At 55.4% G+C, this 21,558-nt stretch overlaps 2 protein-coding genes and 1 non-coding gene across 6 annotated transcripts; 2 read left to right on the forward strand and 1 right to left on the reverse strand.

Moving 5' to 3' along the window:
* Positions 1–2,953: 2,953 nt before the first annotated feature.
* On the forward strand, positions 2,954–5,636 carry RPS16 (ribosomal protein S16). Of its 2 annotated transcripts, XM_060130107.1 has the most exons (5): positions 2,955–3,109; positions 3,247–3,348; positions 5,052–5,148; positions 5,250–5,297; positions 5,435–5,636. In XM_060130107.1, exons 1-5 carry the CDS (start codon positions 3,062–3,064, stop codon positions 5,578–5,580), a joined length of 441 nt encoding a protein of 146 aa, XP_059986090.1. In that variant the 5' UTR covers positions 2,955–3,061; the 3' UTR covers positions 5,581–5,636. The 2 variants fall into 2 exon arrangements, with proteins under 2 accessions (XP_059986089.1, XP_059986090.1); XM_060130106.1 differs by having other exon boundaries at positions 2,954–3,109; positions 5,052–5,297.
* Positions 5,637–6,786: 1,150 nt separating this feature from the next.
* Positions 6,787–20,119, reverse strand: PLEKHG2 (pleckstrin homology and RhoGEF domain containing G2). Of its 3 annotated transcripts, XM_060129956.1 has the most exons (19): positions 19,260–20,118; positions 18,471–18,594; positions 17,399–17,670; positions 17,220–17,320; positions 16,236–16,302; positions 16,070–16,116; positions 15,680–15,830; positions 15,221–15,358; positions 14,830–15,030; positions 14,294–14,386; positions 14,118–14,204; positions 13,498–13,531; positions 13,305–13,406; positions 13,159–13,206; positions 13,043–13,081; positions 12,860–12,876; positions 12,498–12,674; positions 11,465–12,389; positions 6,787–11,382 (listed from the first exon to the last, which is right to left on the reverse strand). In XM_060129956.1, the coding sequence occupies exons 2-19, from the start codon at positions 18,571–18,573 to the stop codon at positions 9,812–9,814; spliced, it is 4,173 nt and encodes a 1,390-aa protein (XP_059985939.1). In that variant the 5' UTR covers positions 18,574–18,594; positions 19,260–20,118; the 3' UTR covers positions 6,787–9,811. The 3 variants fall into 3 exon arrangements, with proteins under 3 accessions (XP_059985939.1, XP_059985941.1, XP_059985940.1); XM_060129958.1 differs by lacking the exon at positions 13,043–13,081 and having other exon boundaries at positions 19,260–20,119; XM_060129957.1 differs by lacking the exon at positions 19,260–20,118 and having other exon boundaries at positions 17,399–17,667; positions 18,471–19,102.
* Positions 20,120–20,449: 330 nt separating this feature from the next.
* TRNAI-UAU (transfer RNA isoleucine (anticodon UAU)) lies at positions 20,450–20,542 on the forward strand. The gene is given in 2 exon segments: positions 20,450–20,487; positions 20,507–20,542. It is a non-coding gene; the product is annotated as a tRNA-Ile (tRNA).
* Positions 20,543–21,558: the final 1,016 nt, after the last annotated feature.

Here is a 21,558-nt window from a genome sequence, read left to right on the forward strand (position 1 = left end):
GTAGTAGGTGTTGGAGACAGCAGTGAATAAAATATATTTGTTGGATGTCCCTGGTGGCGCAGTGGTTAAGAATCCGCCTGCCAATGAAGGGGACACGGGTTTGAGCCCTGGTCCGGGAAGATCCCACATGCCACGGAGCAACTAAGCCCATGTGCCACAACTACTGAGCCCAAGTGCCACAGCCACTAAAGCCTACAGGCCTAGAGCCCGTGCTCTGCATCCAGAGAAGCCACCGCAATGAGAAGCCCGCGTTCCGCAATGAAGAGTAGCCCCAGCTCCCTGCAACTAGAGAAGGCCTGCGCGCAGCAATGAAGACACAATGCAGGCCATATATATCCGTCAAGGCTGGGGTGGGTCAGGAGCTGGACAGCCAGAATGCCAGCCTGCCTGTCTCCTGGCCTTAACATGTGCATGTTCTGAGCCTAGTGGGCTCTCCCTAAACTTCCAACTTCAGTAAGGAGCTAATGAGATACCCACCAAAAGATCATCTGCGGTGTAAAGAGTACCATCAGTTTTGCTTCCCTACAATGGCGAGGTAGGGAGTAAAATCAGATTTTGGTGGGGGGGAGAGACTGGCCTTTCCTCAAACATGCCCCCCACCCACTCCCTAACTAGCCTGCCCCTGTCTGCTGGCTCTTCCCTCCCTACTCACCAGCAACTTCATGATGGCAATGAGGAAGCAGAAAGTCTCCCTTGGGCAGAAGGGTGGTCCTAGGCCTCCCAAGGGCAGCACCAGCAGGAGGATGGTCCAGAGAGGCCACATGGGCACCCTGCCCACCCCCAGACTTTCTCTGGTTCCGGCCTGGGGTCCTGGAAACAAGAGGTACAGAGAGTGGGAGCAAGTTGGAAAACTGGAATAGGTGAGGGAATTGCCCCCTTTCCCTCCCTTCCAGCTTTACTCAATCCACAGATACCCAGGAAATGTACTCCAAGAAGTTGGAGGAGATGGTGACGCTAGAGTAGGGAGGACCTAGGTCAGGGGACTCCCAGACCCGCTTCTTTCCCCCCACCCAAGATACCAGACTTAGCAAGGCTACGAGGATCACCGTGGAGAGACTGGAGAGTTTGGAAGCTTCCCCTGCCCCCCAAACAGGCCCATAAGGCAGTACAGAGTGTGTGAAAGCATGTGCATTCTGTGGCCTGTCTTCTCACTGGAAAACACCAGGGTTAGGCTTTATCTGTGTCTGCAGGTACATATTTGGGAGTCTCTGCTCTGCTTTCTACTTCTATTTCTGTTGAAAGTGTCTTGGAATCTTCGCGCCTGCCTGTACCTGCCTGTCTTCTTTCTCTGAGGGTTGGCCTCTCTGCCTCTGGATCTCTGTCACTTGTGTCTCCTGGCTCTATCTTTGACTGACCTGGTGTCTCTCTTCTTTTTCCTCTCCTCTGTTGGTCCCGTCTTTGCCTTCTCCTCCATGTGTGCCTGTCTCTCTCTTGTGCTGTGTATCTGTCCGTGGGTCCCTCCAAGTCAGCCACTGGGTCTTCCCTTCCTCTCTCCCCGGGGCCTGGCTCCTCTCCCTCTCTCACCCTTTAGGAGCTGGATTCTGAGCTGCAGGATCCTCCCTCCGGCCCCTGACCTGCCCACCAATCTCCACCCTGTCTTGGACCCTCCAGGAACAGGTGAGCCACCACATCCTTTTGCACTTTGGACTCCAGACCCAGTGCTGCCAGAGAAACTGAGGCAACGGTGGGCTCCCTGCAGCCCTGAGAGGGAGCTCTGGGCTAGGAAGGGAGCATCCTGAGTGGTGGGGGGCCAGGGAGCTACCCAATCCTGAGGTTCCTCAGATGGGCTGGGGGGACTGGGGATAGAGCAGTGGTCCCCAACCTTTTTGGCACCAGGGACCGTTTTCGTGGAAGACAATTTTTCCAAGGACCGGGGGTGGGGGTGAGGATGGTTTCGGGATGATTCAAGTGCATTACATTTATTGTGCACTTTATTTCTATTATTATTACATCAACTCCACCTCAGATCACCCGGCGTTAGATCCTGAGGGTTGGGGACCCCTGGGATAGAGAATTCTGTGTGGGAGGGGCCTAGAGAGGAGGGTGATTTTGGGGGGTCCGGAGAAAGAGGGTTCTCAGATAGAGACTCTGAAGAGTAGAATTTTGGAGCGTCTCCAAGGAGTGGGGGATTCTAGTGGGGAGGCAAATTTCAGGGGAGACAATTGCTGGGGAGAGGAGGCTCTGAAGGAAAACAAATTCTTGGGAAAGGTAGATTTTGAGGGAGGGGGCTCTGAAAGTGATGATTTTGTGAAAACGGGTTCTAGGGGGACAGTTGCGGGAAAAGCGGAATGGGGGAGAAGGAGTTTCTGAAGAAGGGGGATTCTAGGGCTCGTGGGTCTGAGGAGAGAAAGATTCTGGGGAGAATTATGGCGGGGGGAAAGGGCCCTGAGTGGAGGGAGATTCAGGGAAAGAAAGAGTCTAGTGTGAGGATTCTGAGGAGGGGGTTTTGGGAGAAGACCTCTCAGAGAAAAATTCTGGCAGGAGGAGACTCTAAAAGAAAGGAAGTTCTGGTGAAAGCCAGACTCTGGGGTAGGGGCCTCTAAGAGGAAAAGGATTCTGGGGGGACTCTCTAAGGAGGTGGGTTCTAGGACGTAGGGGGAGTCTGAATCCTGCCAGGTTTCTCAGAAGGGAACTCTAGAGGGGAAGAAGATTGCCGATGATGAAGCAGTAACACAAACCTCCTTCGAAAAGGGCGATAATCGGTTGCGTATGGGAGCGGAGGGAGGTTATTAAAGAGCCTAAATGCAAATGAGAACTGGCGGTGATCAAGGAAGACCAAGGATGTGAATTTCGTCTTGTCCGCACCCTTCTCTGTCAGCCCCCCGACACCCTTCAAGCCCCGCCCCTTCCGCTCCCGGGGCCCGCCCCCTCCTCCGCTCTCTGGACCCACCTTCCCGCCGCCAATCCAAAGCCCCGCCCACTAGCCGTAAAGCTCCCTCCTGTCGCGAAGGTGAGCACAACGCGCCTGCGCAGACCGTGAAAAGCAGCCAGGTTGGGCCCGCATTTTCCTTTTCCGGTTGCGGCGCCGCACGGTGAAGAGCTCCTGTGAACGCTCGCAGCCATGCCGGCTAAGGGCCCTCTGCAGTCGGTGCAGGTCTTCGGACGCAAGGTAAGCCGGGCTCCCGATGGTAGGGGCGAGAGGAGGCCTGGGTCGGGGAGAGGCTTGTGGGCAGGGTTCTGGGGTCGACTTGGGAGCCGGGGCCCGGAGCTCACGTGGCTCCGTTATTTTCCCTTCGCTTTCCGCAGAAGACGGCCACGGCCGTGGCGCACTGCAAACGAGGTAACGGCCTCATCAAGGTGAACGGGCGACCCCTGGAGATGATCGAACCTCGCACGCTGCAGTACAAGGTACCGGAATTAAGGATGGTTGTTTGGGTTGAGTGGAGGGTTCTGGAGATGGAGATGTTGGAGTAAGTGGGTTCCTGGAGTTCGTCGATCTTGGAAGCTGAAGGGTCTGGTGTCAATAATGGGACGTTTAGGAGCTGAGTAGGGGACAGAAAAATGGGGTATTTGTCGATGAATGGAGTCGGGTGTTGGGGGTTCAGGCGATGTTACAAAAGCTTGAATTGAGAGTGAAAACGTGGATGTTGAAGATTAAGCAGGTGCTTAACTGGGTTATTTGGAAGCTCACTCAGTTTTGGGGACCGGATGGCATGGGGATTACCCAAGTTTATGTGGTCTGATTTCTTGAAATAAGTTAATAGGGATATAAGATTGTTTATTTCTTAATGTTTTGACTTTTAGGGTAGTATACACTCTCCGACAACAGGAATCAATGTTTTGTTCTTCGAAACATTGTGAATAAAGTAGGGTTTGAATATTGTACATACTTAATAAGCATTATAAGAATTTGAGTTTGTTCTGCTTGGCTGTGAAAGGAGTTCCTCCTCTCTCTGTCTGAGCCTCAGTTTCTTTTTTTTTTTTCCCCTGAATAAAGTTTTATTGGAAGGTCTCAGTTTCTTTGGCTCAGAATGGAAAGAGATCCGAATTTGATTTCTGCCGTTTCTAGCTGAGTGATTTGAGGCAGTAACTTACCTTTTCTGTAAAATAGGAATAATTCCTACCTTGGAGGGCTGTTGTGAGGGTAAATTGGATTTTCCTTGTGAGGTTGTTGGTGTGTGTGAGAATGCATTTGTTAAGTCTATTGCTTTTAAAGGTGAAGAATAACATCTCCGTTGCAGAATTAGTTAAAACTTAATAAGGTGGTGTCTGAGATTCCTTTGTATAGCAGATAATTGAGTATTGTGGCTTATTCTTACTGTCAGTTTACTCGAAGGCTTTGTGTGTGCAGCCTGTGTTGAGAGCTGGAGACAAATCAGTGACCCTGATGGCTTCAGGGCCTGCCGCCACAGAGCTCCCAATCCAGTGGGGGAGACACATTGGACCCCAGTACCAGACACTGCTCCAAAGTAGTCAAAGCTGGCGTACAGGAGCCCAGAGAAGGTTTCTGGCTCAAAGCTGGGTGGAAGCTTCAGAGCAGGGTTGGGGGAGACTTGTGAGCTGAGGCCTGAAGTAGGTAAAACAAAATAGGGTTATAGCATAGTTGTAATTTTTCTGGAAATCTGTGAGACTCAACGGGAGGGCACAGAGCTCAGGTGGGGAAAGCACGTGACGTAGCTCAGGAGTGGCTTTTCACTGTTTGGGGCAGCCTTGGTGGCTGCAGAGGTGTTCCTTAGTGTTGGGCTAAAGTGCCAGCATTCTAAGAATCAGTCTTTTTTTTTTTTTTTTTTTCAGGAGGGTGTCTTTTTTGTTTGTTTGTTTGTTTTAAGAATCAGTCTTAAAGAAAGGTAATCTGATGTCCAGAGGGAAACACAGGAGGGAGCCCACCTCAAGTTTCAGGTTGCCTTCAGCGATCTCTTCTGTCTTGGAAACGCCCCTGCTCTGCTGGCTGTGCAGAGTGCCTTGAGTAACAGCCCAACCCTCTTCCACTAATACTTTGAGGCCAGTGGTGGCCGAAGCTACTTGGAGAGAATTGTGGAGGAATGTTCGGTGAGGTGGCTTGGCTGCCCAGGTTGTGATCTAAAATCCTGTCATGCTTCCTGTTGCTCTAGCTACTGGAACCTGTTCTGCTTCTGGGCAAGGAGCGATTTGCTGGTGTTGACATCCGTGTCCGAGTGAAGGGTGGTGGTCATGTAGCTCAGATTTATGGTGAGTCCCAGGAACTGGGCACATGGGTGGAAGGTGGGTCCTACCCTTGGGTGTTCCTAAAGTTGATGTACCTTTTTTGTGTGTGTGTTTCTTTCTCACAGCAATCCGCCAGTCCATCTCCAAAGCCTTGGTGGCCTATTACCAGAAATGTGAGTGAGGGTGGGTCCTTCCCATCAGGTGGGGGGGGCAGGTCAAGGTCTAGCTCTGGCACTCTTGCATTTAGTCACAAAGAGCAGGAGGACACTTCCTGGCGTATCTAAATCTTTACCCCTACTTTAATCCCCAGACGTGGATGAGGCTTCCAAGAAGGAGATCAAAGACATCCTCATCCAGTATGACCGGACCCTGCTGGTAGCTGATCCCCGTCGCTGCGAATCCAAAAAGTTTGGAGGTCCTGGTGCCCGTGCTCGCTACCAGAAATCCTACCGTTAAGCCTGTCGTAAAGATCAGGGTTCACCTTTATAATAAAAATGTTACGGGATTTAAGGATTCAAGGACTATGCTGTGGTCTTCTGAGGTGGTCTTTGTCTAAAAGGAATACAGGAGATGCCCCAGAAGCCTTTCTAGAGGCTACCACTCGTGGTAGGAGATGGGTTGGGTTGGAGAGGCTGGTGGGAGCAGCCCTGGTCTCAGTTTCTGTGCACCTCCAGTAGAGTCCAGTGTGTTGGCACAGCTGAGGTGGGCGTGGTTCTAGGTCATTGGTTGTGTGGGGTATCCTTGTGAGTTTTTTTTTTCCCCAATCTTTTTGCTGTTGTTTTATTTTTTAATTTATTTTTAAATATTTATTTATGTGGCTGTGCCGGGTCTTAGTTGTGGCATGTGGGATCTAGTCCCTGACCAGGGGTCAAACCCAGGCCCCTTGCATTGGAATGTGGAGTGTTAGCCACTGCGCCACAAGGGAAGTCTCTTTGCTGTTGTTTTAATGACATGTCAGAGAAGAGCAGGGAAAATGTGTAAGATCAATAATCTTTACTACAAAGTGAGGAGAAACTGCCTGGATGGAGTCTTTAAGTCAGCAACTAAGAGCCATCCATGCCTGTGTTGGGAAAGGAATTTTCCTTAATGCCAACCTGTAGTGTAGATAGGATTGAGATTGGGGCAGGGGGCTGTAACCACCCCATTGTGGATGGGTGCATGATTTCCCCGATTGGCCACATCCTTCAGGTTGTCAACAATAACTCCTGAGAAAGTCTGCCACACCCCCATGGCCTCCTTAAAGCAGGTCCCAGTTATGCTCAGTGTGGTGACTGTCCTTATGGGCCTGGGAACATATAGGTCTGAGAACTTGTTCATCTATTGTGTCTGCCATGGGATGATAATAGCTGACTTAGGTGGGCTCTCAGTTGCTACCACTGGGCTGCAGAGATGATAGAGCATTTCCATCATGGAAGAAAGTTCTGTGGGATGGCCCTGGTATACGTATTGGGAAGTACTGTTTGTGAATTAAGTTGCCTTCAGTTTCTTTCCCCATTTTTAAAGGAAGCTAGTGAACATCATTGGGGTGGGAAGGGCATCTGTGCTTCCATACCAGCCTTTGTAGCCAACCTGGATACTTAAGCGATCTGCCCCCAAGTGGGCTTCCTCACTACTCCCCCTGCTGAGTACTGGCAAGAACATCATTACACACTTAATCAAGGAGAGTTTCACAAATTTTCTTTATAAAAGAAGGACCTTGGGATTTACTGACTAGTTGCCCTTTTTGTATGTCTGCCTTACCAAAACCGTAGCCACATAGCCACATGTGGCCGCCAAGCTGGGCTGCACTGATGAGAACATTGTCACAGGAAAATTCTGTGGGACAGCACTGGTGTACAGAGAAAACATACAAAGTGCTTCTTACAGATGGAGAATGGCGTTGATTGAGCTCCATCTGGTTGCCAGGCTAAGTGTTTACAACATCCCTGTGAGGTTGGCAACAGGTGTCTTCGTGTTAGCTGGTGAGAAAGTTAGCCTAGTGGCTAAATAACTTACCAAGTTTTGCACTGGAGCTGGAGTTAACTCGGGTTAACTGGGTTTGGCTGGCATTAACCTAAACATCCCAAGGAGGGCAGCAGTGTCCCAAAGAAGGCAGTGGACAGCTGCCCTTTCCCTTTTCAAGCCTGTCTTAATTGCAGCTCTAAAGACAGTTTACAAAAGGCAGGCTGTAGTAGACCAGCAAGAAAGGTATTCCTGAGGAGGCGTTGGAGCTGGGGTTATGAAGCAGAGGTAGGAGTCGGGCAGGCAGGAGGAATGGAATTCAGGGGCAGGGAGTAGGAGGGCCCGAGGCAGGCCTAGTGCCCAGGGTTTTCGCACGGGGTCCAGAGACCCCCTTACTGAGACTCTTAGCCCCCTCCCAGAGGCACAGCTGGGACGCATCTGGAGTGGCTGAGGGGGCTTGCCTCTCCTTCCTCACTCCAAGCCTTGGAGTAGATGGCCTCCTTCCTCCCTGCTGCCTCCTCAAATACCAGGAATTCCGGCACCGCTGGGAGCCCAGGCCAGGCTGGGAACTTTCTTTCAGCTGGGAATGTGCAGCCGGGGGCGGAAGAGGGGAGGGCCAGCCTCAGCCCTGACCTTTGTCGGGAGGCTGCAGCGGAGCAGGTCCAGGCCAAGAAGCCGACTCAGCCTAGGCTCTGGTGTATGGCATGGTAACCACTCAATAACTGAATAGAAGCCAGCAGCTGACGCTTACTGAGCCAGGACTTACTCAGTTTACCCAGCTAATGACCAATTACCTAGGGCCTTTGGAGCACCAGGCTGCAAGCCCCTTGTGGGCAAGGAATTATTCCCTGTTGTGCCCCCAGTGACAAGAACAGCGCCTGACACACTCAAGTAAAAGTGCCGACGGGCTTGGCAGTGTGGATGAGTCCCAGCTCTGCTCCTTCCCACTTGTTTGGGCAAGTCCCTTATCCTCTATGTGCCTCAGTTTCCTCATCTCTAAAGTGGGGGGTAAGAATCATCCTCACTTGCCTTTTAGGGATGTTGTGAGGACTCAGAGTGAACGAGTTCAAATAAAGTGACTAATGTCTGTGGAATGCAGTTAGTACTCAATAACAGCATTTTTTGTTGTTGCCGTTAATTGATTGTTAAAACCAGACTCTTAGGCTCCTGCCTTGGAGGTTCTCATTCCATGGGTTGGGACTAGATCCTGGGGCATCTGATTTGAACACTGCCTCGGTGAGTCAGGCTTAAATACATTTGGGAAGTAAGGATACGCTCACTGAAACTTTCCGATGATCCTGCGAGGCAGGTATTGCTGTCCTCATTGTGCAGATGAGGAAACCGAGGCTCGGAGGGAAGTTAACACACCAAGTACTAGAAAAGCTGGGACTTCAACTCAGCCATGATGCTGCGGTGTCTCAGAGAATTCCAGGGAAGACTAAACAGATGATGCACTAAAGCACAAGAGGTTAAGTGTTCAATAAAAGCAGCTAATATGACGAAAGAAACTGCTTAAATTGTGCTTCTCACTGGGCATACCACTGCTGGGAGGAGGACAGAACGATCTTAATATAAAAGCCTTTGTCCCTAAGACCTGAATTACTTTGGGGTGTGGGGGCATATTGAGGCACTGTAGAGGTCCCCAACTAGAGAGAGGGAGTAAAGAGATCTGATAGAAGAATTCGATGGGTGGGTACGAGAACTGGAATACTTAGGAGGGTGGAGAGTGGTTGCCAAGAGAAATAAGGCAGATGTGGGACCCTTCTGCCAGAACCCCAAACCTGATCCATTTTGGCATTAGCGGGGAACTTGTCTCCGAAATTTTGTAGTACCAAGACCCAGAAGGATCCAATTAAGGAGGGATGGATGTAAAGAGATTAAAATGGTTGGATGGATGGTGGCAGAGATGGTTAAATGGACGGTTGGCTCGATGGATTAGGAGATGGTTGAGTGATGAGATGTACGAATGAATGGACATAGATGGGAATATGGAGGGACAAATGGATGAATGGAGAGAGTTGGTTGGAGAAGATGGACAGGTGGGATAATAGATGAGTGGATTGACGGAGGAACGGGTGCTAGATGGGGGGTGGGGTAGGATGATGGATGAATAGGGTAGAGAAAGTTGAATAAAGCAAGACATATGGGTGGGATGATGGATTGGAAGACGGATGGACAGAGGGAGATGACGGAGAGATAGCTGGGTGGATAGAATTGGCTAAGTAGATGAGAGGAATAGATGATGGTGGGACAGACACATCAACTGGATAAACTGCTAAGGGAATGAATTTTGAGGGATCTGCTTGGGAGAAAGCTTCTTAACTTGGCCTTCCTAGATAGGCATCAAGCAGTTCATAAACCCTCTAGAATCACACACCAAACTGTAATGGGTCCAGTCTTCAGTAATTCTCAAAGGAGTTTGAGATTCCCCAAATTTTCAGAACGACTGATTTGTGCTGTATCAGACCTTCCCATTCATTGTCGTCTTCTGTCATCCCCCACGGCCCCCAGAATGGGAAAGATACATAATTTCATAATATTAACAAAATATTAATGACATCCCCTTCCCCATCCCTGTTGGGTTAATCCAGGTTAAGTAATAAGGCCCATGTGCCAAAGACGCCAGGTGTTGGAAAGCTGTGGCAATTTTTAGACCTGTGTTCAGCGTCTGGACTTCCGGGTGAATTCTGAGGGTCTGTGGCATCTGGCTGAAGTCTCTGCTTTTCAAGAAGCGCGACATCCTGGCTCACATGTGGAAAGGGGCGTCAGGAGCCCCCTGGGCTCTGCGAAGGCCCACTGATTCCTGGGGGGTTGCCAAGAGAGCAGGGTGGTTCAACCTGACCTGGGCCTTGGCTGGCTGTAGCCGCCCGCCACCCCCGACGTGGATGTTGACCGTGGTGGCATAGCTGAGCCTCCTGGCTGGGGGCGCTGGGGGTTGAGGCTGGGGTGGCGGTGAAGGTGCCCGTGACGTGGGGGCGGAGGAGGGCCAAGGGCCCCGGGAGGCCGGGGGAGCCTCTCCTCCAGGCCCTTGCCGCCGCGCCAGGCTCTGGCTGATGTATGAGGCTGCCAGGTATCTTGACAGGGCAGCTGCGTTGGAGCCCAGGAGCTGCCGGGTTGTGAGTGGGGGACTGTGGGGTGGGCTCAAGTCTGACGACTCTGACCTGGCAACATGGGAGACCGCGTGGCCTCCTTGTTTAGACAAAACCACCGTGGTCTGGACTCGGGTGGGTAACAGGCCCTGAATGTCCCGAGGGCCCCCTTGCTCAGGCAAAGGTGGGGCAGCTGGAACATGGTCGTTGGTGAGGCTCTTCTGCTCCAACAAAGGTGTCAGTTTCTGACCCTGGAGGTCTGTGAGGCTTTGCTCCTCAAGCAGAGGCGCAGCAGCTGGACCCTGGATGTCCGGGAGGCCTCCCTGCTGGGGCAAAGGTGGGAGGGCTTGGACCTGGGTGTCCGTGAGGCCTTGTGGCTGCGGGGAAGGTACGGCAGCTGGAACCTGAAAGTGTGGGAGGTCCCGGGGCAAGGACGGCAGAGTGTTGGCTGGGGTCTGATGGTCTAGGTGGCCTCCATGTGCAGGCAAAGGTGAGGTACCCGGAACCTGAATGTCAGGGAGGTCGTGTTGCAAGGGCACTGGGGTGTCAGCTGGGATCTGAGGGTCTAGGCTGCTTCTGTGTATAAGCAAAGGATCGACGGCTTGGCCACAGGCAGTGGCTGGGGACTGAACAGCCCTAGAATCTTCTTGCTTAGTTAACGGGGTGTTGGTTGAGCTCTGGCTGTCCAGGTGGCCTTCTCGCTTGGGCGTAGGAGTGGCGGCTAAAGCCATGACATCAGAGCAACTTCCCCGCTTAGGCAAAGCTGGGGTGATTGGAACTTGGATGTCCACGTGGCATCCTTGCTCAGGAAAAGAGGTGGTAGATGGAACCGGTATATCCACGTGGCCTCTATGCTCCGGCAAAGGAGTGGCAGCTGGAACTTGGATTTCCGGGTGGCCTTCTTGATCCGGCAAAGTTGTAATAGCTGGCATCTGGCCGTTGGGGGGGTCTTCCTGCTTGGGCAAAGGTGTGGTGGCTGGAATCCGGATATTCCAGAGGCCTCCTTGCTCAGGCAGAGGGGTAGCAGCTGGAACCTGGATGCCCAGATGGTGTTGCTCAGGCAAACTTGAAACATTTAGACGCTGGCCGTCCAGGCAGCCTCGCTGCTTAGTCACAGCTGTGGCAGCTTGAACCTGGGCAACAGGGCTTAGGGGGACAGATTCCTGGGCGCAGGTCAGCGAGAAGGCCAGCTCACATACGAGCACATGTCCAAAGGCAGGCAGGGGCCCTGTATGCAAAGCAAGGTGGAGAGAGTTAGGATGGATGCCCCCACATGGGCTGCGTCTGCCAACCACATACCTGGACCTCACCTGGCTCAGCCTGCTCACGGGGCAGGCAGGGCAACAGCTGCGGCTGGGCCAGAGCCCGTGGCCGGCGGCGGGGGGCGTTGGCTGATGCCCGGGTCTCAGCCCGCTGCATCTGCTGGATCCGCTCGCTGTAAAGCCGGGCCAACTCTCGCACTCGGGACGCTGACCTCTCCGAAGTTGGGGCTCCTGCCTTCCCGCTTCCGCTGCCTCCACTTAGATCTGAATCCTCCAGGATCAGCAGCGGCTCTGGGAAACCTGGCCGGGCCGGCCGCCCCTGCTCCAGTGCCCGCCAGGCACTCCGGATTTCTGAGCAAGGGCGGAACTCCAGCTCATCTGGGAATTCCTGACCTTGGGTGACATCCCGGGGCTGGAAAGCTGGGTATGATACTCCTTCACCCTCCTCTTGGCCTGCCCTGCTTTCTGAGGAGGGCTCTCCCAGTTTTCCAGAACTGCTTCCAGGGAAGAGCTCTCTCCTGGTGGCTAGAGCCTCATCCGGCTCCTGCAGAGGTCCCTGGAGCCAGGAGTCACAGGGGAGGGTGGGAGCGTTGGAGAGACTAGGAATGTCGGGGACACTGGGTATGGCTGGAAGGCAGGGCATTTCAAAAACACTGGAAATGTCAGAGAGACTGGGAAGGCGGGGCATTTGGGGAATTTCAGAAAGGCTGGGAATTTCAGGGAGGTTGGGTACATCAGGACTTTTGGAAAGGCTGGGAATGTCAGGAATTTCAGCCGCAATGGAACTTTCAAGCCCCTCTAGGACGTGGAGTGGGGAAGGGCCCCGTTCATCCGTATCCAGCTCTTCTTCCTCCTCCTCTTCTGAAGAGTCCCGGCTGGGCAGGGCTTGGAATGCGAGGGTGTCACTGTCGCCTGGCACCTGGGAATCTCCGGGGAACTTGGGCATGTCATGGGGGGGTGGCTGTAGTGGGCACTGAGGAAGAAGCCCAAGGTATCAGAGTGGGTTGGCCCCCCTGACCCCCAGGCTGTGCCTGCCCAGGCCCAGAGCCCCAAGGACACCGTGAGGGGATGCCCGACTCACCCCTGGATCCCGGAGGCCTCTTTGGTTTAGCAGCTCCAGGATTTCTTCAGTGATTGAGGTCCCAGAGGGGTCCAGCGTGGGGGGCCCAGTGTCCTCCAGGTCCTCAGGGGGTTCAGAAGCTGGAACTGGTGGCAGAGGCTCTAAGGGCGGGTAGAGCTCCCCCTCACTGCCAGTGTGCTGTGAGGAAGGAAAGGAAGGAGGGCAGGAGTCCAGGGCCCCATCCCCCTCCTCCCTGAGACAGAGGAATCCAGTCCCCAGCCCCCTTCTTCTTCAGACCCAGCACTTTGGAACCCAAGCTCCCTCCTCCCTCAGACCCAGGAGTCCAGGACCCAAAACAAACCCTGTCCCAGGATGTTTCTCACCTTGAGTCTAGGCTTAGCTGGGGATGAAGACATGAGAAAGAGAAAAGAGTGAGATGTAAGAACAAGTGTTATTCCTTGTCATTGATGAGCTGCCCCTATCACCCCTCCCTCACGAACTCTGGGCATCCCCGGGAACAGACAGACAGACAGGGACGGAGCAGGCCGGGGTGGGTGGTCCCTCACCGTTCTGTGGAAACATGACGTAAGGGTCCTTCAGGGGCTCTGGAGGGAGGACACAGTGATGTCAGGGGCCAGGTCCCACCTGATGCCTAGTTCACTTTTAGGTGAAGGGTACTCACCAGACTGTCTGCGGCCACGGCGGGTAGTGGTGGGTCCTGGAGATGGAGCTATGGGAGAGGCGGATCAGAACCTTGTTAGGAGCCCAGCTCCAGGCTTCTGGGGGAGGAGTGGAGGGAGAGGGAACTCAGGGTTCCATCTCTTTTACCTGTGTTCCTTCGTCCAGGGGTGAAACTTCTAGCATCTCGAGGTCGGGGAGACCCAAGTGGAGGTGTCAGGGGCTCTGGGATAGACTTACTTTTAGGAGCACCTGCAGGGAGAGATTTGGGGCTAACACTTTACTTTTTCTTAGAAGTGATTCCTCTACTGCCACATCCTCCCAACACAGGGCCCCAACTCACAGTGCAGGCTGTTTTCAAGGAGAACTTGTTTTGCCTGAAAGAGACAAGGATGAGGGATGAGGGGGCTGGTCCCTGAGCACCCCAGTCACGGTCCTATTAAAGGTGCTGCTGGGCTTCCCTGGTGGCGCAGTGGTTGAGAGTCCGCCTGCCGATGTAGGCGACACGGGTTCATGCCCCGGTCCGGGAAGATCCCACATGCCGTGGAGCAGCTGGGCCCGTGAGCCATGGCCGCTGAGCCTGCGCGTCTGGAGCCTGTGCTCCGCAACGGGAGAGGCCATGACAGTGAGAGGCCCGCGTACCGCAAAAAAAAAAAAAAAGGGCGCTACCACATGTCAGGTGCCTTACACGACTGATAATGACTAATCCTCACCGCAACCCTATGAGGTTGATGCCTATCATTCTTCCAGGTGAGGAAACTGAAGCCAGAGAGGTTAAATTACTTGCCTAAAGTCACAAAGCAGGGATGTGATGGAGCTGGGATCGAAACCCCGGCAACGTAACGCTACAATTTAACTACCATGTTCTAAGACGGCACCCCCTGCAGTCAGGGTTTTTCGGTGTTACTGGGGGAGGGGAGTCTCCAGCACCCTGAGGACCCCCCGCGGTGGCAGGAGCTGTACCTTGGCAGGGATGGAGGCGGGGTGATTCTCAAAGAAGAGGCGCTGGAGACAGTGAATCCACAGCCTCTTCTCTTCTTGGTTCTTGGCCTGGGGGCAGGGTGGGGTGGAATGGGGAGCCAGGGGTGAGGTCTAGGGACTGGGGGATCCCTGCCCGCCCAGCCCCACCCTCTGCTCACCTGGAGCAGGTGTCTGTGCTTGGGAATGGTCAGATCAGACACCTTGAACCCTAGAGGGTCTCGAGGGCTCTCAGTCACACTCAGGTTGCAACACTGGATGAGGGGCAGAGAGGGGAGGCAAGTTCAGAGGCCTCAGACTCATCCATGTGCCCCTCGTGTGTATCTGGGTCCCTACCCCCTAGAAAGATGTCCCCTTTCCCCCTGTCAACCCTCCCCACCAGGCTGGGCTCAGCTCTCCCTCACCAGCCCTCCCCGCCTCATCTGGATCAAGAAGACATGCCTGCCCATGAAGATGCTTGTCTGGTGGGCAAATCCAGGTCCTCCCCCTCCAGGCCCGCACCACCCGTGCATCCCACTGGCCTCACCCCTCCTTATTAAACCCTGCCCCCCCACCTCGGACTCAAGAAAACATGGCCCTTTTAAGCTGGGTTGTCCCTCCTTGCGGATCCTGCCCCCAGCCTTTAGGTCTACAGGTATGCGTGTATAGAACATACCTGGCAGGTAACATTCTGGCCCCGCCCCATCCCTGAACTCACGAAGATGTGGCCCTTGTATGTGTATTCTGGTCCCCGGCGCTTGGCCACGAGCAGCATCCGTGAGAACAGAAAGAGCAGCCGTTCACCCCCTCGAAGTCGGGGGCCGCCCCCTCCACCACCTCGGAATGCGCCCTCCAGCACCAGCTCGCCAAAAGCACTGAGCTCCGGACCGGTCCAGCCACCCAGCCGCCGCTGCACCTCCTGCCGGGACCCCGCCAGGTGCAGCGGGCACAGGAACACACCGGTGGGCGGTGTACGCATACCAACACGGGGGTTAGCAACCAGACTGCGCTGTCCCAGCCCGCCCTCCAACGCACGGACCGAACCCCGCAAAGGCCATCACGCCCGCTGCCCCCCATGCCGCCGGTCCCAGCCCTCTCCCAGGGGTCACCTGGAGGCGCGCAGCGTGCTCCTGCTTGCGTTTCATGTCATTGATGTACCAGGCGACCGCTGTCATGGACACGATAGCCTCCTCCACCAACTCGCGGCCCCCGGCGTCTGGGCCCTCCACCCAGTGCTTGCCTAGCTCCTGGAGGGCAGCCACAGGCACCCAGGGAGTGGAAGAGGAACAGAGAAAGAAAGAATGACAAGGATAAGAGAGAGAGAGAAATAAAGGCAGGGGCAGAGGCGGAGAGAGACAAACAGGCAAAGACACGAAGTGAAATCAGCTGGCGCCAGCCCCCACTGCCAGCAAGACCCTGCCCCAAGCACCGGCCCAGTTTCTAGGGACGGGATGCCTCCCCAGGCCTTGCCCAACTCGTCCAGGGTCCACTCTCCAGATGTTCCACCAGGTGGCCAATGGACAGGACCTTGCCCCTCCCCAAGCAGCCCCCCAGGGGCCACAGCTGACCTGCAGCAGCAGATGGTACTTGAGGATGCGCTGAACAGGCTTCAGCAGGAAGCTCTGCAGGGGCAGTGAGTGGTGGAGCTGGGCCTGGCGCTCCTGCAGCCACAGGGCTGCTGGCGGAGACACTGACAGCTCCCGGAGCAGGGCCAGGGAGCTGGGGGCACAGCACAGGTCAGGGAGACTTGCAGCTACAGTGGGCAAGGCTGGGAGGGGTCAGGGAGTGGCCAGGGTTTTGGAACTCTCAGGGGCCCACCCGGGTCGGGGTGGGGTGGGGAGAGGGTGGACGCCGTCACGGTATGGCAGGAGCTGGATGGGTCCGGGTGGAGGGAGCTTGGCCGGCACATCAGCTCGTGGGCACAGCCTGGGGCCCTGCAGGGGCTCCTTGGCCCTCACCTCGGGTAGTTCATGCAGTACAACGTGTAGATGTCAAAATCCTCGCTCTGTGGGCAGCAAGGGAGTCAGGGAGACCTCAGTTCCCGACTCCCCATGACCCCCCCGCAACGCCTAGCCCAGGCCTGCTCCCCCCTTACCCAGGCCCCAGCCCAGGCCCTCGCCTCACCCTCTGCACGAAGCACTCGGCGATGCCCCCGGCACTGCTGCTGCCCTCCAGGTCCTCCAGGAGCTCGCTGTGGAGGGGAGAGGGAGGGTGAGGGGGTGCCCCTGCCCCCCAGCCCCCCATGGGGAGGACTCCAGGAGACTGGGGCCCTGGTGGCTGCCAGGATCTCTCAAGGGATGTCATGTCCATACGAAGGGTCCTCTGATCGCGACATGGGGGACTGCAACCTGCTCAGACTTTGTCCTTGGTTACCATTACATTCCTCGGCCGGAGATCTTGTCACAGCTGGCATGAGCCTGGGGCATCTCATGGCACAACCCAGGGAGAGGGGTGTCAGGACGCTCAGAGCTGTGACGATCTTAAGATCCCACTGTGACCCCGAGACCTTGTCGTGACTCACGAACCTCCTGCAGTAACTTTAAGTGTAATTAGGGAATTCCCTGGTGGTCCAGTGGTTAGGACTCCGCGCTTTCGCTGCCGGGTCTGGGTTCAATCCCTGGTTGGGGAACTAAGATCCCACAAGCCAAGCAGTGCGGCCAAAAAATAATAATAATCAGTGTAATTAGGTGTCATCAAGACACTCGGTGTCATGCTCCTTGGACTGAGTGGCCAACCATTCTGGTTTGTCTGGGACTGAGGGGTTTCCCAGGATGAGCTGGTCACACAAATGCTCACACTGTCACGATCCTCAGGCCCCACACAAGCCTTGGATTCATCACGATCCCAGACCTGACATAGCGATAGCCCCATCTCGCTGCCTGGACCCCTCCCGATATCTGGACCTCATCTGGGCCCTCAGGCTCCCATCCACCTCACTCCTCTACCACTCTGGATCCTCACTCCCCATCATGACCCCTGCCCAACGTCATGACGCCCCGTGTTCCAGACTGGACAGGGCACTGTGAGGTGCCAAGGTTGGGGTTAGAACACAGCCTGCCTCCCCGACCCCCCGAGCCAGCGCTGCTGCCCATCCCACCCGTCCCTGACCTGCTGAACTCGTAGATGTCCTCAATGTTGGCAAACAGCGTGCCCACCTGCTCCGCGCTCAGCCCCAGAACCCCGCCGTCCAGCAGAGGGCCCAAGTAGTCCTGTGGGAATGACTGGGGTTACAGGGGTGGAGGGGCTGGCCTGGGTCCCCACTGCACTTGGGTGCCTACCCGCCTCACCTCCACGATGCTGCGGAGGTCCCGGACATAGGCCCGCTCCGTCTCCACGATCTCACGGGCCACACGCTCCAGCCTCGAGGGTTTCGCCGAAGCTGGGGTCCCCACGGGCGACAGATGCAGGCGGATGGGGGGCCCCGGAAGGGGCTCTGGCCTGGAGGCCAAGCAGGCTGGGGTGGGCCCCGGAGCCGGGTCCCCCTCTGAGCCCACTGTGCTCAGGGATGTGGAGCTCCCAGAACCTCGGGGGGAGGCCATGGCGGGGGTTGCAGGGGCTGCTGGGGGTGTGGAAGAGGCGATCAGGGGGTCTCCCCAACTGAGTTAGTGCGCTTAGCCCCCACGCTCACCCACCCCTGCTCAACAGCTCTCCCATGGGCTCCCTGCTCCCCTCACTGTGCCCTGTCCTCTCCCTTCAGGGTCCTCTCTGGACTGCTGGTCTCCATTCCTTAAATCCACCTCCATGTGTCATCCTGGGAGAACTTTATTAATTGGCCTGACTCTGTCACTCCCATGAGTATAACCCCATTCCTGCCCTCAGGGTAAAGTCCAGATTCCTCAGATCCACAGGGGCCTGTGCAAGGTGGCCATTAGAGACCTTTCCAGTCTGCTCTCGTCCCAACACACCACTTCTTACCCTCTGGACTCCAGTCACACTCAGCTTCTTTCAGTTACTCAAATAAGCAGCCTCTTCTCACCTCTGTGCCCCTGCACATACTGTTCCCTCTGTGCAGAACACTCTTCCTTGCCTCGCTCAACTCATTCCTCCTCATCTTTCAATTCTCAGTTTAGATGTCCCCTCCTCCAGGAAGCCTCCCTGGACCTCCCAGATTAAGTTCCCACAGTCCCCGGGGCTTTCCTCATCCCAGCCCTGACCATTCTATGCTGGGCTTCCCCTCTGGACTATCATGGTATGGGGATGGGTCCATCTCCCGGACCAGACCTGAAGCTCTGTGCACGCAGGGCTGGGGCTGTCTTGGTCAGCCTGTGTTGCCAGCACTGGGTCAGCCCCAGAGCGTTGCAGTGTCTTTCATGAAAGAATGAATGCCCAGCAGGCTCCACCCCTCCCTCACAGGCTCACCTGTCCGAGTCTCACACACAGCCGCACAGTCACACACTTCACCTCTGCGGCCGAGGCTAGGGCTGGGTTTGGACAGGCCCAGTCCACGGGCTCCTTCGGGCATGGCTGAGTGGCTCAGCGGCTTCTGCAGAAAGACCCCCTTCCTGGATATCAGGACCCCATAGGCCTCCCTGCCCCCCACGCTCAGAGGCTGGGGTCTGAGAATGAACAGTGTGGTCTAAATCCTGGGAGGGGGCCCTGGGAGTAACTACTGGGGGAGACAGAGGCAAAGTGATAGAAAGAGGGGAGCAAGGAGAGATAACACTGAGAAAAAGATGGAAAGGGTGAGACAAAAGAGTAAAGCGAGCGAAAGAGTCGTCCAAGCTGTGAGTCTGCTGTGTCTGGGGCCGGAGGCTCAGGGATCCTGGGAACGTTTGGGCTCCGGCTGGAGCCGAGGGCGAGGGGCAGGGCTGGGAAAAAGCCGTGGGCGGGAGGCCGCGGGGTCCCAGGGGAGGGCGGAGGAGGCTGGGGGACCGGATGCCAGGGTCCTGCAGACGGCTCCCTCCCCCGCGGAGAGCTGCGAGTTGGGGCGCTGGCCCTGAGTTCTCGACCCCCTCCAGCCAGTCCCTCCGTGATCCACTCACTGTTCCCACCGCCGCAGCTCCCCTGCAGCGCCTCCCCACACCCCTCTAGCCCCCAACTCCCGCCAGCTCCTCCGCTCGCCCCCCGCCGGCACGCCCCCTCATTGTTCAGCGGCAGCGGCGCCGCCCCCTCCCCCAACCCGTCGGGGCCCCTCGCCTCCCCCCTCACCTCCCGGGGAGTCTCCAGCCCCGAACCGAGGCAGCCCAGTTCCTATTCGACCCTAGCACGGTCCCCGGGGAGGCGCAGAGCCGGGACTCCTGGGTCTCTCTGCAAGTCAGGGGTTTGAACTTCGGGCTCTCAGGATCCGTGAGCCAGAATCCGGGGTCTCTCGGAGGATGGGGTGCAGTGGTCCAAATTTCTTTGGTCCTCTAAATGGAAGATGCTGGGGGCGTCGACTCTTGAGTCTCAGATGGGGGTGCTGGGAACCCAAATTCCTGAGTCTTCTAGATGGGGCCGTGGGGTGGGGGGGCCGGATTCCTGAGTTCCCCTAACTCTGAGCAGGGATTAAACCAACTCCAGGAGGGAGCGCAGGGAGCCCCAAATTCCAGGGTCCTCTTGAAGTAGTTGGCGCTTCAACCCCAAACGGGCTGGATGGGGCGCTAGGAGTCCGTATCCCAAGTTCCTCAAACCCGGGGAGTCCTGGGTTCAGCTTTATGGGAAACTCTGGAGGGAATCTCCGGTCTGGGATCCTAAATTCTTGGAAACCGGGTGCAGGAAGCTCGGCCTCCAGGGTCGCGCGGCGCTGATGTCCCGGACTCCTAGCTCCTCCAGGAGGGGGCGCTGGGCACCTGGATATCTGGGGTCCTCTAGCCTGGACGCTGGGGCCTGGGCTTCGGGGTCCCTCAGGACGCGGTGCAGTTTCGGGAGGCTGGAGTCTGCGACTGTGGACCCCTCAGGCTCCGGGATGGGTGGCGCCGGCTCTGGCGGCGGCGGCGGCGCCACATACATCTGTGGCTGGAGAGCCCGGTCCCAGCAGTGGGGCGGGGGGCGGTCGCCTGGGGCTTCCCCTCCCCCCAGCCGCCCGGGCTCATATCCTGTTCCCGCCCGCAGGGGGGAGGGGCCGCCTTCCGGCCGGCCAGCCAACGAAGAGTTAAGACCCCTCCTCTCTGGTTTCTGAATATTCATGAGAAGGCGAGTCCCAGGCAGGCTACACCCCCACATTCCAAAAGCCTCGCGGACTTTTCCCTTTTACAGCAAGAGCCTTCCAGGCGTGAGAATCCGGAACTGGTAACGCACTTTCTCCTATTGGCCAATCCATAGATTCCTATTTGTATATGCAAAGACGAGGCGGAGCAATCCAGCAAGGTCACGTGGCCAGGAATGACTGAAAGACCCCGCGGCGCGAGGGTGCGGCCGGAGCTCCAGTGGCGCAATCGGTTAGCGCGCGGTACTTATATAACAGTGCGAGCGGAGCGATGCCGAGGTTGTGAGTTCGATCCTCACCTGGAGCACTTTTAGTTTTCTCTTACCGGTTTTTGTCAATTTATGCATCTTATTAATCAACCCGAACATCTATATCACTTAAAAGAATAAACGTTTCGGTCTCCTGAATTTTTAAGCTGGGAGGAATCCTGGGACTCTGGTGACGATCTGTTAGGGAGTGTTTTCTGTTGTGGGGAGATGCCGTTTTCCTCTTGGTCACCAGGGGGTGGTATTGCCTCTTAGATGCCTGGTAATTTGAGTCTGCAAATCAGTAGGAGATGTGTCAGGCTGTGGGTCCTCAGCAAACTGCCTATGTGATACTGTCTCCTTCTCCATCTTTTTGTCTTGGATTCCCGCCCCCCCACCGTCCCCCAGTTTTATTGAAATGTAATCGCCGTATAACATTGTGTTAGTCCAACGTGTACAAAATAATAATTTTAGATACGTATAAATTGTAAAATAATTACCACAATGTTTAATTAACATCATTACTTCACACAGTCACTATTTTGTGTGTGTGTGTGTCTTGGAGTTTTCTCTCTTTCTCTCCCCATTTCTGAATCGATTTATTTTTTTTTTCAACAAATTCTGAAGCTTGTGACCACTATGTGACTGGTTCCTGGGTTTAGGGTTTAGGTGTGAGTGATACAGCAGTGAACAAGACAAAGTCAGAGTCCCTGCCCCTGAGGATCTGACATTCTAGTGGGGGAGGAAGATTGCTATAAACGTAAGATCTAAGTACATTTGATGTGTTAGGTGGTGATAAACATCTTGGAAAAAATACAGAAAGGTAGGGAGGATGGGGGTTGCAATAATAGTAGTCAGGGACCATCTCACTGAAGAAACATTTGAGCAGAGACCTGAAGAAGGGGAGTAAGCTGTTGGGATACCTGGGGGAGTATTCCAGGCAGAGGGAACAGGAAGTGCAAAGTCCCTGTGGCTGAAGTATGGCAAATGCACTGTTTGGAAGCCAGAGTGACTAGAGCAAGAGTAATCAAAGATGAGAGCCAGGCTGTGTAGGCTGGTGAGGACTTAAGACTTTGAC

This window comes from Lagenorhynchus albirostris, chromosome 19 (genome assembly GCF_949774975.1).
Source record: "Lagenorhynchus albirostris chromosome 19, mLagAlb1.1, whole genome shotgun sequence".
NCBI classification, from domain to species: Eukaryota; Metazoa; Chordata; class Mammalia; order Artiodactyla; family Delphinidae; genus Lagenorhynchus; species Lagenorhynchus albirostris.